This window comes from Budorcas taxicolor, chromosome 2 (genome assembly GCF_023091745.1).
Source record: "Budorcas taxicolor isolate Tak-1 chromosome 2, Takin1.1, whole genome shotgun sequence".
NCBI lineage: Eukaryota > Metazoa > Chordata > Mammalia > Artiodactyla > Bovidae > Budorcas > Budorcas taxicolor.
The window spans coordinates 174,298,537-174,313,940 of NC_068911.1; the positions used below are offsets into that span (position 1 = coordinate 174,298,537).

Below are 15,404 nucleotides of genomic sequence, written 5' to 3' on the forward strand. Positions count from 1 at the left end.
TTATTTCTGTGTAGTTAAATTTGTCCACGTTTGTCTTATGATCCTTTCATTGCTTTTGTGCTTAGAAAGTGCTTTTCCCTCCACGTATCAATTAAATAGTTACCTAAATTGTCTTCTGGAAATGTTAATGGTTTAATTATTTTTACATTGATGTCTAAAAATGATTTTTAAGCTCAAGAACTTTTACTCCAAATTAAGTCTTACCCAGAGGGGCCTCCCAGGTGGCACAGCGGTAAAGAATCTGCCTGCCAGTGCAGGAGCTGTAAGAGACACAGGTTTGATCCCCAGGTTGGGAAGATCCCCTAGAGCAGGAAATGGCTACCTACTCCAATATTCTTGCCTGGAAAATTCCATGGACAGACGAGCCTGGTGGGCTACAGTTCATGGGGTTGCAAAGAGTTGGACATGACTAAGCAAAGTGTGTGTGTGCGCGCACGCACACACACACACGCATATACACACAGAGGCTTAATATCAAGAACTCCTTGACTCTGCTCTTTATTGTATACCCCATATCTAGTACTGCAGAGAATCCAGTGGCTCTACTTTCAAAGTGTGTCAGAACCCTCCGCCTTCCCACCACTTCCCCTGCTGCCACCCTGGTCCAGCCACCAGGGAAAAGCACTTCCCTGGATGATCCCAAAGGCCACCTCCCGGTCCCTGCTCCGTCCCTGCCTGGCACCACCCCGTCCATGTTCCACAGGGCAGCCAGAGAAGTCCTGTGGAAACTGTAACTCCGAGCATGTCCATCTTTTTCTCAGACCCTTCCAGAGGCTTCTCATTTCACTCAGAGTCAAAACCAAGGCCTGGACTTCCCTGGCGGTCCAGTGGTTAAGAATCCGCCTGCCACTGCAGGGGACATGAGTTCGATTCCTGGCCCAGGAAGATTCCACATGCCCCGGGGCAAGTAAGCCCGTGTGCCACAACTACTGAGCCCACGTGCTGCAACTCCTGAAGCCCTCGAGACCTGGAGCCCACACTCCACAGCTGGGGAGTATCCCCCTCTCTTGGCAACTAGAGAAAGCCTGTGCACAGCAACAAAAACCCAGCACAGCGTTCCCAAATTAACATTAAAAACACTCCTCTAACCCCTGCTTGGAGAATTCTGAGCATTACTTTGCTGGGGTGTGAGATGAGTACAATTGTGCGGTAGTTTGAACATTCTTTGGCATTGCAAAATGAAGACGAAAAGAACTAAAGAGCCTCTTGATGAAAGTGAAAGAGGAGAGAGAAAAAGTTGGCTTAAAACTCAACATTCAGAAAACAAGATCACGGCATCTGGTCCCATCACTTCATGGCAAATAGATGGGGAAAAAATGGAAATGGTGAGAGGCTTTACTTTTTTGGGCTCCAAAATCACTGCAGATGGTGACTGCTGCCATGAAATTAAAAGACGCTTGCTCCTTGGAAGAAAAGTTATGGCCAACCTAGATAGCATATTAAAAAGCAGAGACATTATTTGTCAACAAAGGTCCATCTAGTCAAGGCTATAGTTTTTCCAGTAGTCATGTACGGATGTGAGAGTTGGACTATAAAGAAAGCTGAGCAAGATGCTTGAACTGTGGTGTTGGAGAAGACTCTTGAGAGTCCCTTGGACTGCAAGGAGATCCAACCAGTCCATCCTAAAGGAGATCAGTCCTGAATATGCATTGGAAGGACTGATGCTGAAGCTGAAACTCCACTACTTTGGCCACCTGATGTGAAGAACTGATTCACTGAAAAAGACTCTGATGCTTGGAAAGATTGAAGGCAGGAGAAGGGGACGACAGAGATGAGATGGTTGGATGGCATCACCGACTCGATGGATATGAGTTTGAGCAAGCTCTGAGAGTTGGTGATGGACAGGGAAGCCTGGCGTGCTGCAGTCCATGGAATTGCAAAGAGTCAGACACAACTGAGCGACTGAACTGAAACTGAACCCCTGCAGCTCTGAATCACCCCTTCCTACCTTGTTTTTTTTCCCACAGCACTTTCATCTTCTGATATACCATACACTTTGCTCATTTATTGCATGTATTAAAAAATTTTTTCCTAGGATTTTTTATTATATTCTTTTAAAAAATTGTGCTAAATTTGCATAATATAAATTGCACAATTTTAACCATTTCAAAATGTGCAGTTCAGTATTATTAAGTACAGTCATACTGATGTACAACCAATCTTCAGAATTCTTTTAATCTTGCAGAAAATGTAAACCCTATTTTTTAAAATTTATCAATATTTTGCGTTTATATTAAAAATACCTGTCACTTTTTAAAAATTGAAGTATAGTTGAGTTGGTGTGTTGTGCCAATCTCTGCTGTACAGCAAAGTGACTCAGTTATACACATACATACATTCTTTTTTTATATTTTTTTCCACTATGGTGTATCACAGGATATTGAGTATAGTTCCCTGCCCCATCCATGAGGACCTTGTTTATCCATTCTAAATGTAATAGTTTATTGTCCCTCCCACTAGAATATAAGTTCCATCAGGGCGGGAATATGGGGTTTGTTTACTTGCGTGTCCCCAGCACCTGAAGCAGAGCCTGATGTACGTAATGGGCCACAACAAATACGTGGCAACTGAAGGGGTGTGCGGATGACCCCTCACTTGGGAACTATCTGAGAAGCCCTAGGGTACCCCACTGAGTACACTTTGAGAGCCTATAGGGGACCCACTTGGAATTCCCATTTGCCAAGTGAGCCAAAGTGAGGATCCATATCTCCTCTCCCCCACAGATTGTTGGTTCTGCCAAGATCAGATGGAGAGGAATCTACACTCTGTTCTTCTCTCTGCTTGGCGCCCCCGGGAGGAGACATCTGCTCTGGGTGTGTCTGGCACATGTGCCCCCAGCCCTGGCCGAAGGTGGCATGGGACAGTGAAGGAAACCGGGGCACGGTGCAGGGGTCGGGAAGAGGCAGCCAAGGAGTCACTGAGCGGCACAAGAATGGGCCTCCCGGCTCCCTTCTCTCCCCTCCGCGGTCAGAGCCTGGGGTCCCCATCGTCTCACTCAGATCATATACTGGCTTGGCCCAAAATTTCGTTGCCCATACCATCTTATGGAAAAACCCGAACGAACATTTTGGCATACCCGACATTTATTCTGCCAGTCTGTCCGGTGCCTGCTGTGTGCTGGGCAGCCAGCGGACACCGGGGAGGTGGTGGCGACTGTCAGACACGATTTCAGGTCCCCAAGTGCTCCCACTATAATGGTGGAGGGACAGGGAGACGACCATCACCATGCAGCCAGGTGGGGGCGCTGTGCATCCAGGGGAGAGTGGGGACCAAGGACGGCTTCTCAGAGGGGTTTGTACACGATGAAGCCTGAGGGAGTGAGCTAGCCAGGGCAAGAGAGGGAAGAGTGCTCCAGGCAGGAGGAACAGGATGTTCACGTTCAGGGAACAACAGCTCGACATTCAGTCTGACTGCCGCAAGGGAGGAGGCAGACAGAGAAAGGAGGCTGGAGAGGTTGGTGGGGAGCTGACAAGTGAAGGATCCCGGGGTGCCGGCCCTGCCGGGGTATACGTACTGTGGCCGCTGGTGTAGTGTTGCAGCTTATCTGTGTACTCCGAGTCGGCACGTTCAAACCCCCGTCTTCTGGAACAAGAGCAAAGGGCTGGAGCCACCTGGAGGCGCCCGGGGAGATGGGAGCCACAGCAGGTGATAGGCAGAGGGTGGGCAGGCCCTGGAAACCACCTCCTTGCCAGAGAATTCCCTGCTGGACCCTTGCCTCGCAAGCTCACCTTCCCTGGTTCCCCCTGCCCCCAGCCCTTCCCACCTCTCCAACTTCAAGTCCAGGCTCACTGGTTCCCCTCTCCCCTCTCCAGCCAAGCTCCTTTCAAAGAGCAAAGGCATCTCTGGCCGTGGCCCCTGGTCCCAGAAACCCAGAGGCTTCTGTCCGTCTGACCTTAAGACCTAGTCTGTTCTCAAGTGGGAAGCTCTTGGGACTTCCCTGGTGGTCCAGTGGTTAGAACTCTGCCCTTCCACCTGCAGGGGGCACAGGTTCGATCCCTGGACGGGAAAATAAGATCCTGCAGGCCATGCAGTGTGGCCAAAAATAAATAAAGTAGAAAGCTCTAAGGAAGAAGGGACAGTCTCTGCATTAAGTCCAGCAGAAGTCCAGGAACCAGTGCCACTGCTTGCCTTTGTGCTTGCTGTGCCAGTCCCTTGGATGCCAGACACCTGGCCCTGTCTATGTCCCCTCTCTTTCTGGCCACCTCAGCCAGCTGAGCTCCTCAGCCTGCTTCAGGCCCTGTTCACGAAGGGCTTTTGCTAGAGCAGAAAGTGGGGTGATCTGTACTCCCCCTCACTGTCCCCTGGCTTCCTGCATTGTGCAGTCTTTGCTGCCCACTGTTTGGAGCTGTCCCTTTGCGCTGAAGTATTAGTGTCTCGGTAAGCCACCTCCGTGGAGCATGGACTTGTCCAGGGCAACACCTGACCAAATGGACGGACTGCCAACTGTGGCCATTTAGCCGGTGGGAGGCCACTTGGGGGTCTCCGGGCCTCCCCGAGCCCCTCCTGCCCCCTCTGGTCATAGACCCTGTTCAGGGATGGCAGAATGGATGGGCAGCCCTCTCGGAACCCAGGCCTGGCCCAGGCAGGGGGACACCACCCACCTGTTACATACGATGGCGATGACCACCACGGCGATGAGGAAGACCAGGCCGGCCGCCGAGGAGCCAATGATGAGCGGCAGCTTCTCCTGGATGCTTGTCTGGTACTCGGCTGGAGAGGAAGCACAGCACACTGTTCTCAGCCTGGCTCGGGGGGTCATAACCCCCTGCATTCCCACTGCCCTGGCTCTCCTGGGATCCCCAGACTCTCTGCCACTCCAGACAGAGCATCAGGTGGAGAACTGGCTGTTACTCCCTCACAAGTTACCTTGGACAAATCCATGAACTGCTCTGGCACTCAACTTCTCATCTATAAAATGGGCATAATGCCTATATCTCAATGTAGACATGAAAATCAATAAGGAGAGCCAACCAGTCCGTCCTAAAGGAAATCAGTCCTGAATATTCATTGGAAGGACTGATGCTGAAGCTGAAACTCCAATACTTTGGCCACCTGATGCGAAGAGCTGACTCACTGGAAAAGATCCTGATGCTGGGAAAGATTGAGGGTGGGAGAAGCGGACGACAGAGGATGAGATGGTTGGATGGCATCACCAACTCGATGGACATAAGTTTGAGTGAACTCCAGGACTTGGTGATGGACAGGGAGGCCTGGCGTGTTGCAGTCTGTGGGCTCGCAAAGAGTTGGACACGACTGAGCGCTGAACTGAACTGAACTGAATAATAATACGCTGACACGTATACAGAGGCAGGTCAAAACACAGACTCTCAAGCCAAACTCCTTGGGTTTCGGCTCCAGTGGTGCCACTTACTACCTGTGCGGTCTCTGGTAAAGTGACTTATCTCTGTGGCTCAGTTTCCTCATTTGTAAAGTGGAGAGGATAATAGTTCCCATCATAGGATTTTTGTGTAAAACACGTAGAGTGGGGCTTCCCTGGTGGTCCAGAGGTTAAGAATGTGCCTGCCAGTGCAGGGGACGTGGGTTTTCTGCCTGGTGTGGGAAGATCCCACACGCCACGGGGCAGCTAAGCCCGTGTACCACCACCACTGAGCCTGCACATGCTAGAGACGGTGCTCCACAACGAGAGAAGACACTGCAGTAAAAGCAAACACAGCAATAGAGAGTAGCCACCAGCTCGCTGCAGCTAGAGAAATCCCGCATGCACCAACAAAGCCCCAGCCCCAAATAAACAAACACATTGAAAAAAAGCCCACTTACAGTAACTTGTAGCACATAGTGAGTACTCAGTAAATATTAACTATTATTGTTTTTAAGTGTTTTAAGAGCCTATCATGATAGGTATGTACCTTGTGTGAGTCTCAGAACAGTTCTATGATATCCTACGTGTAATTATCCCATTTATCAGATCAGAAAACTGAGGCTTCGCAAAATCGTGACTTGCCTAACTTTACACAGTTAGACAGTGACCAGTGCCAACATTTGAATCCAGGTCTGTTTAACCCAAGGCCATGGGCTTAAGCGAGATAATGTGTAAAATGCACTCAGCATTGGTCCCGGCTCTTGGAAACCCCTCAGTGCATTCTCAGTGGCATCAAGATCTTCATTATTTAACACTTTATTTTTATTACTTCTCATTGCCTCCAGGCCCAGGCAGGAACTTGCTGAAGTCAGGGACTAGGTCATTTCTGCATCCTTAGCACAAGCACATATTTGTGGAATTAATAAAGATCTTGGGACAGTCCCCTAGTCCCCAGGTCAGTGACCCTCAACCAACATACAAGAGGACCTAGAGAGGTGAAAAACTCTGGCCATGAGGAAGGGGGATTTTACAGAGGAGCTGAGTGCTAGAGGTGATGGTGGAGCTATAAGGGAGGATTTTTGTGATAAGACAAGAATTCAGGGGTCCAGGAGCCCCCTGAGATGTTTAACTCGGCACAGGCTGAGGCCTGTGTCCAGGGGTTGAAGCAGATGCTAAGAAGGGATGCTGCAGTGTGGTCATAAATATTCTGCTCTGGAGTTTGGCTGGTTGGGGAAAAGACCCCCAGACTCACAGCAGTGACAACTATGACCTTAACTCTATTTTGGTGAGCACTAACCATGTGAGACCTAATGCCAACCCTGTGCTCGGGCCTGTACTTTTATGCCCTTCCTGACACTAGTTTCATGCTGCTGCTGCTAATGAGTTAGCTGTTATCATCCCCATTTATAAATGGGAAAATTGAGGCTCAGAGAGGTAAGATGAGTTACTCAGGACCACACAGGTAGAGCTCAATCAGCACTGTAATTTCCATCTGTCAGGCATTAGAGCCTACATTCTTTAACTATGCAGCTTCTCAAAGATTACTGGAGCAGGAAGGTGCTTAGAGACCATGTGGTCCCAGACTCGGAGACACATAGCACATGGGCTGCAACTTCCCATTCTCTTGCTCAGGGAAAGACATTACTAATCCATCCCAGCACTTCTCCCTGTTGAGTTCAGATGTCGCTTCAGAATGCGTCTCAATCCGACTGCATGTCATTGGTGTGATGTATGGATAAGATACGTTTGCTCCCTCAGATGGACTATAACACTTTGATTTTTATAGATGAGAAGAAACTGGACCAGGGAATGGAAGTGGCTTGTTCAGAGTAGCTTTGCAAGTTGAGGCTGGGCTCCCAAGGGTCCTGGGAAAGGACATGATGGCAACGGAGGAGTCCATATCCTTTCTGGGCCACAGAAACAGTGCCTGCATATGTGGCTGTGCAGTTGGTATAGTGCACGAGCGTTCTCACCCAGGATGGAGGGAGAATGACATCTAGAAGTGGGGAAGGAGCCCTTGCTAATTTGCACAAAGGCACTGTGTAGACGCGGCGGCCCTTGTTCTGTCTGTAGAGTCAAGGCCCTCCTCCTGCGCTCTGGCCCCTACTCACCTTCGGTCATGGTCTGGAAATACATCTTGCCACTGTAGCGCCCGTAGCCTGCCACGGTGCGTGCCCGCACCTGGAAGACATAGATGGCGCCGGCTTTGAGGCCCTGCACAGTGACCGTGTTGGTGGGGCTTTTTATGGCTGTGGCGTTGTACTCACTCAGCTCCTGCCGAGGAACAGAGAAAACAGTTAGTGAGGCTGTGCCCAGAGTCCACCATCTCCTCCTGCCACTTGGGGGCAGGTATGGCTACTGGACAAATTCTGTGGTTCCAAAGACTTCGCTCCTTCCCTATAACAGAATGACATGCCTACATCTTCGGCATATGATTTGCAACACTTCCCACAAAAGAAGGCAGAAGGTATTTCTTTGCCTCACAGATGGTGAGTTTGTTCCTGTGACTTGGTTTGGCTGCTGGAATACGCTAGAGGACGTAATGCAAGTAGGGGCTTTATAGGCACTTGTTGATTTGACTCAGTCTCCTGGGCTTCTGCCATCTGTCATGGTGAGGCTTAACTTGGGTAACCGCTGGTTCCAGAAGGGGAAACATGCGAAGAAGTCCTTGACCTAACTCCTAGGCTGAAACAGCACCACCTCAGTTGACCCAAAGACAAAAACCCATGAGCAGGAAAAACAGCCACTTCTCGTAAGCCGCTGGATTGCTGGAACTGTTTGTTCTGCAGCATCATCTCAACAATAGCTGACTGATACACACAGACTGACTGGCCACTGTGTGCAGACCCTGAAGACGAGGCTGTGAGTTCTTAGAGACAGCAGGGAGAGGCTCCACCTTATTCATTTCTGCTTCCCCCTCTTTGCCCCATGCCTCAATGGATTAAGTGGAAGGACCCCCATTCAGCCTCAGCATGTTTGAATAAGGCAAGAATTAAGACCCAGAAAGGGGAAACGATGCTCAGGGTCACATATATCAGTTGGTGGCTGCCTTAGGAGTTAAAACCAGGTTCCTGCATGGAACCACCTCACATACGCATGCCTTTGGATACCTAGGACCTGATGTTCCCTCTTTTGAGAGATGCAGAATGCCAATTCTGATCTGAGCACTGCCCAGGGTCACCTGAGGAGTCTGGGACTAGACAGAGATCTGGCTGGCGCATAGGAGTGCTTGAGCTGAGGCAGATGTTTACCAGCCTCCATGGTGCTTGTTCAGGTGTCTGTCAGCTACCCAGAAAACCCTCCCCACATACCCTCTTTGTACTAGACCCTGAGTTGGGTACCAGGGGCCCCCAGTGGGTAAAGCACAAGCCCTGGCCTCCTTGGGGAGCTCAGTTTAGTAAAGCAAATGGTGTGGAGGTCTTAACACTTGGAGGATCATGAGCCTCTTTGAGAAACTAATGAAAAGCTAGGAACCTTTGTGTAGAAAAATGTGCGCCTGAGTGTACATGTCAGTCATGTATATGTCTGGGTACACAGAGCCCTTGGAAACTCTCATGCAACAAATTCAGTGTGGGCCATGTTATTATAGATAATAATTGTAACTACTATCCTATTATGTAATTATATAACTACACTGTAGTTACAGTGTTATTATCATATAGAGGTTAAAACAACAAACTGGAGCCAGACTTTCTGGGTTCAAATCCTGACTCTATGACTTTTGCGATCTTGGGCAAGGTTCTTAACTTCTCCCTGCCTCCTTTACTTCATCTGTATTATGGGGAGGATAATAATAATAGCTACCTCAGAGGACTGTTTAGAGAAAGAAATGAATTGGTATGTATGAAAGGCTTACACGGGTGGGGTAAGCACAATGAGCCCAAGGGCATGTGACCTGGCCTGGGTCGGGGATAGCAGATGAAGCCATGGAAAGTGTCTTGACGAGTGGGGGGAACTGAAATGGAACCTTAATAAATACAAGTCACCAGGCAAAGAAGGGGGAGGGTGGTCCTGGAAAGGAGCAGTAGGCACAAAGGCAAGGAGGTACGAAAAAGCTTGGGATGTGGGGGCAGCAGCAGGTAGGAAGTCTCTTTAGCCTTGCCAGATTGCCTGCCCCCTCCTCCAGGAAGCCTCCTTGATTTCCCAGCCAGATGTGTGTCTCCTGCTCTGAGCCCTGGAACACTTGCTATTGGTACCATAGGAGGGGGTTCCTGCTGTGTTCCATTGCCCTGGGCCCTGGCTTATGTCTCTCCCTTGACAGTAAGCTCCAGAGGGAAGGGGCTGTATTTTGCTCCCCTGGACCAGGCACAGGGGCCTGTGTGCAGAGTCCTTCCCCAGTTCTAGACTTTCCATGACCCGGCTTTTCCTGGTCTCTCCTGCCACATCCCCAGGGTCCTCCAGGCTCCAGACATATGGAGCTGCTTCCCCTTTCCCTGCTGGGGTTGCCAGATTTAGAAAAACAAAACAAAATAGAATAATGCTCCGCTAAATCTGGATTTCAGCTAAACAATGACTAATTTTTAGTAAAGCATGTCCTGTGCAGTCTTTGAGGTATTATACTAAAATGTTAAAAGAAAATTCAAATGTAACCTGGTGTCCTGTATTTTATTGGCCAGTCTGACCTTCCCTGGACACTCTGAGCCTTTGCAAGTGCTGTTGCCCATCTGAACTACGCTTTCCTCATTTGTCCGGCAGTTCTCTTACTTATCATTCAAGACTCAGCACAGTTACTACCTTGGCTGGGGAAAGTGGAAGAGAAAGTCGCTCAGTTGTGTCTGACTCTTTGCGACCCCATGGACTGTGTCCACGGAATTCTCCAGGCCAGAATACTGGAGTGGGTAGCCTTTCCCTTCTCCAGGGGATCGTCCCAACCCAGGGATCGAACCCAGGTCTCCCGCACTGTGGGCAGATTCTTTACCAGCTGAGCCATAAGGGAAGCCCAAGAATACTGGAGTGGGTAGCCTATTTCTTCTCCAGGGGATCTTTCCAACAGAGGAATTGAACCGGGGTCTCCTGCATTGCAGGCGGATTCTTTACCAACTGAGCTATCCGGGAAGCCTGGGAGCCCTCCCAAATGTCCCAGTCAGAGACTGCAGGTCCTTTGTCTCCTCTCCTACCCATCGTTCTGATATAAACGTGTCTTCTCCACAGCCTGTGGGATCTCTGGGGCAGAAAGCGTGTCTGGCTTATCTCTGGGACCCTCAGGCTGGGCACACAGTACCTGCTCACTAACTACTGACATAATGAATGAATGAATGAATATTAATTAAACTGTTAAGACTATTCATTTGTGAAATCTAGGGAGCAGTACCAGATTTGGCCAATAGGTGCCGCTGTCCAACATGGGATGGGCTCAGGCTCGAAAAAGGGGCTTGGATTCTGCATACTAGATAGGTCCCCCACTTAAGAGAGGCTAGAAGTTTTTGATTATACGAGGTAGATGGGAGGGAACTGCTAGAGGCATAGCTGCCTTGGGAAGCTGAGGCACTAACCTGAGTGGATCCCTTCTCTAAAACCAGACACAGGGCTGAGCAGGGGATTGGCATGTTTGTTAGTTGCTCAGTTGTGTCCGACTCTTTGCGACTCCATGGACTGTAGCCCGCCAGGGTCCTCTGTCCCTGGAATTGCCCAGGCAAGAATACTGGAGTGGGTTGCCATTTCCCCCTCCAGAGGATCTTCCCGATCTAGGGATCCATCCTGGGTCTCCTGCATTGCAGACAGGTTCTTTACTGTCTGAGCCATGCAGGGGACTGGAGGTCATTTCAGATGCCAATTCTTCCACTGCTCTGCATTATAATCTCGGGGAAAGCCCTTCACTTCTCTGAGCCCCTGTTTTCTATTCCAGAAAATGGAGCAATAAATGCCAATTTTTCAGGGTTGTTGTGAAGATAAAATTTGATCAGGCAGTGCTTGGCACACTGGAGATACTGTCTAGAGCCATCAATTTCCTTCCCTCTCCCCACTCTCTTTTCTCTCTCTTTGAAGTTCCATTATCTGAATAAAGATTAAGCAATGATGGATTATGGGAAGAAATTTAGTATGAAATTCACTAGCGCTTAGTTTAAGGCCTTACACAGTGCGCCAGTGAGGCACGGGTACATTTACTAAGCCTTCTCACTCTCAGTGTTCTCATCTCTAAAGTGGAATCACACCACTACACACTATACAGAGTGGCTGCGGAAGTTTAACAGGAAAAACTGGGCAAAGCTTTTGGCATAGACAAGCCTATGGTCTTTCTGGTAGTCATGTACGGATGCAAGAGTTAGACCATAAAGAACGCAGAGTGCCGAAGAACTGATGCTTTCTAACTGGTGCTGGAGAAGACCGTTGAGAGTCACTGGAACAGAAAGGAGATCAAAACAGTCAATCTTAAAGGAAATCAACCCCGAATACTCATTGGAAGGACTGATGCTGAAGCTGAAGTTCCAATACTTTGCCCACCTGATGCAAAGAACCGACTCATTGGAAAAGACCCTGATTGCTGGGAAAGATTGAGGGCAGGAGGAGAAGAGGGTGACAGAGGATGAGACGGTTGGATGACATCACTGATTCAACGGCCATGAACTTGGGACAGAGAAGCCTGGCATGCTGTAGTCCACGGGGTCAGAAAGAGTTGGCCACAACTTGGCAACTGAACAACAACCGCTAACACACAAAAGAGTAAACGGAGGCTACCGCCATCGTGGTTATCATCAACACGTGATAGAATAAGCCTTCACCAATGTTCATTAAATGAAGGCATGTATGCAAAAGCGAGTGAGTGAACAGGCATCTCCGTGTCGCTACTGCTCCACGTACCCTCGGCAACAACCTGAGTGCAGCCTGGCCTTTCATAGTTCACCCCCTCCTGCCCCCACCTTTGCTGCCTCTCTCTGGAATATCCTTCCCTTCCACTTCTGCCAAGTAGAAGTTTCTGTTGAATAAACACATAAATTGATGTGGCCTTCGCGGGCCCATCCGCCTCACAAATGACTCGTCTTGAGCCCTTGCGGGGAGCCGAGGGGAGTGTGAACCTGTGTGCTCTGGGGCAGCTGCCAAAGGAGGCCACCTCCCCTGGGACGCCGGAGCCAATGGGAGCGGCCCGCCCCGGTCTGGCTAACGCCATTCGCCGTTCGTCAGCGGCATCCAGAAGCCTTCCTGCGAAGCGGTCGTCAGCTCCGGGCTCCGGGCAGGCTGGGAAATCCCCGCGGAGCCGGGGAAAGGCCAAGCCAGAACCCGCTCCAAAAGAGCTCTTTCTGAAGAAGGCGGGGAGGAGGGGGAGGGCTGGGGGGTGCGGCCCACACGGGACGGCAGGGCTCGGTTCGGACTCCCCTACCTGGGAGGATCTGGAGCCCTCATTAAAGAAATCGATGGCAGGCCCCAGGAGGACTCTGAAGAGCTGGTGAGAGCCGGCTTACCTAGAAATAATCCCCTCACTCCCGCCAGCAGCCTGGCGCGCCTCCCGAGTGGGGCTGATTCGGGAAGGCAGAGGTGGTGCGGGGATGTCACAGCCCTACCTGAGGGCCCAGGGGCAGAAACCACTCTTGATTCTCCTCCTACCCCTCTGCTGGTGTCTCCTCTGAGACGTTCAGCTACAACTTTTCTTTCTCTCCTTAAACCTTGCCATTCTCTTGGATCCTAACCTTTCACTTCCGTGTATCCTCTGCACACTTGCCTGCACACTTGTCTGTTCTTGACTACACCTCCCTACCCCTGGCAAAGAATTCTCCTGCCAACGCAGGAGACACAAGAGATGTGGGCTCAACCCCTGGGTTGGGAAGATCCCTGGAGGAGGAAATGGCGACCCGCTCCAGTGTTCTTGCCTGGAGAATCCCATGGACAGAGGAGCCTGGTGGGCTACAGTCCATGGGGTCGTAAAGCGTCAGACACGACTGAGCGACTAAGCGCACATAAGTACCGAACCTATACCTGCAAATCACAAGGCCTGCATCTGTCCCGAGGAAAAGGCTCCACCGTCCACCAGGAGTCGTCCTTCACGCCTCCCTGGTCCTCTGAGGTCCGAAATACTGGTTGAATCGGTCAGCTCCTCACATCTCTGCTGCCAGCCCTCCATGCTCATCTCCCACTTGGCATCCCATGAGAGCCCCGTGTTGGGTCTGCCTGTGTCCCTGGGACCCCCTTGCAGTCTATTCTCCACGTGGCAAGTTATAGGAATCTTTAAAGCAATATGAATCAGATCACATCATTCCCAAATCTCCTGATGGCTTCCTATCAGACTCTATCAAATTGAATCCAGACCCTAAAGGCCTGGAAGACCCACCACAACCCGACCCGCCTCCCTCCCCAAGCTCCTCCCCTACTGCTCTCTCCCTTGTGGCCCTGGCTCTTCCACTCTCTTCTTTGTTCGCTGAGTACAGCTAGCACATTCCTGCCCTGGGGCCTTTGCACAGGCTGTTCTTGCTGCCCAGAAAAATCCCACCCTCATCACTTCTCTGTCTGAACTCCTAACATCTTTCAAGGTTCTGCTCAACTGTCACTTAAATGAAGACTTCCTCTCATCCATGCCAGAATTATGAGTATTTCCTTGGTGTCCCCCCGAAAACTTTGCTGGCTTTTCTATGGCTTGTATCACATCTTGTCTAATAGCTGTGTCTGAACCTGTCTTTTCCCCTGGGCTGTGAAGTCTTCCATCTCCAGTCACATCCACAACTCAGTTAGAACTGGACATGGAACAACTTGGACTGGTTCCAAGTAGGAAAAGGAGTACGTCAAGGCTGTATATTGTCACCCTGCTTATTTAACTTCTATGCAGAGTACATCATGAGAAATGCTGGGCTGGAAGAAGCACAAGCTAGAATCAGGATTGCCAGGAGAAATATCAATAACCTCAGATATGCAGATGACACCACCCTTATGGCAGAAAGTGAAGAAGAACTAAAGAGCCTCTTGATGAAAGCAAGAGAGGAGAGTGAAAAAGTTGTCTTAAAACTCAATATTCAGAAAACTAAGATCATGGCATCCAGTCCCATCACTTCACGGCAAATAGATGGGGAAACAGTGGAAACAGCGGCTGACTTTATTTTTTTGGGCTCCAAAATCACTGCAGATGGTGACTGCAGCCATGAAATTAAAAGACACTTGGAAGGAAAGTTATGACCAACCTAGATAGCATATTGAAAAGCAGAGACATTATTTTGCCAACAAAGGTCTGTCTAGTCAATGCTATGGTTTTTCCAGTAGTCATGTATGGATGTGAGAGTTGGACTATAAAGAAAGCTGAGCACTGAAGAATTGATGCTTTTGAACTGTGGTGTTGGAGAAGACTCTTGAGAGTCCTCTGGACTGCAAGGAGATCCAACCAGTCCATTCTAAAGGAGATCAGTGCTGGGTATTCATTGGAAGGACTGATGCTGAAGCTGAAACTCCAATACTTTGGCCACCTGACACGAAGAACTGACTCACTGGAAAAGACCCTGATGCTGGGAAAGATTGAAGGCAGGAGGAGAAGGGGATGACAGAGGATGAGATGGTTGGATGGCATCACTGACTCAATGGGCATGAGTTTGGGTAAACTCCAGGAGTTGGTGATGGACAGGGAGGCCTGGTGTGCTGCGGTCCATGGGGTCACAAAGAGTCGGACATGACTGAAAGACTGAGCTGAACTGAACTGTGAAGTCCTCAGGTCTCCAGGCAAGCGTAGTTACTCTGAGTGAACTCAGCATCCAGGTCAGGGCCCAGTTCAAAGCTGATGACAGTGAATGCTGAGTGAACGGATGTCTGTCTCCCCATTGGCAGAGCCAAGCTGCCTCTTTCTGCATCCAGGCCCTGGGAGGAGCGGCTAACAGCTGTACCTCAGGTCTGCCCCGCTCTCATCACTTGTGCCTAGAATTCTCCATCAGAGTCTGGTCCTATCCACCTCTTAACAGTCATCCTAGAACATCTCTGGGAGAAAACTGGGAGGCAGGAGGGCCAGGTGAAGAGTAAGAGCAGAGTGTCAAATCCTTGCTCCGCCACTTAGCAGCTGAGTGCTCTTGGACATGTCACACAGCTTCTCCTTGCCTCAGTTTTCCCTCCTGTCTAATGGGATGAATCACACTGCCGCAAGAAGGAATGGGGTTACCAGAGATGGTATGCTCAGCACATA

The 15,404-nt window shown here is 49.9% G+C and overlaps 1 protein-coding gene across 1 annotated transcript in view; it reads right to left on the reverse strand.

Moving 5' to 3' along the window:
• The window catches only part of EPHB2 (EPH receptor B2), a 137,308-nt gene that overhangs the window by 18,312 nt on the left and 103,592 nt on the right, over positions 1-15,404 (reverse strand). The window contains exons 6-8 of the mRNA XM_052635730.1: positions 7,432-7,594; positions 4,602-4,710; positions 3,515-3,579 (exon numbers count right to left, since the gene is read on the reverse strand). Coding sequence (XP_052491690.1) covers positions 3,515-3,579; positions 4,602-4,710; positions 7,432-7,594 — 337 coding nt within the window. The remainder of the gene's footprint in view (positions 1-3,514; positions 3,580-4,601; positions 4,711-7,431; positions 7,595-15,404) is intronic.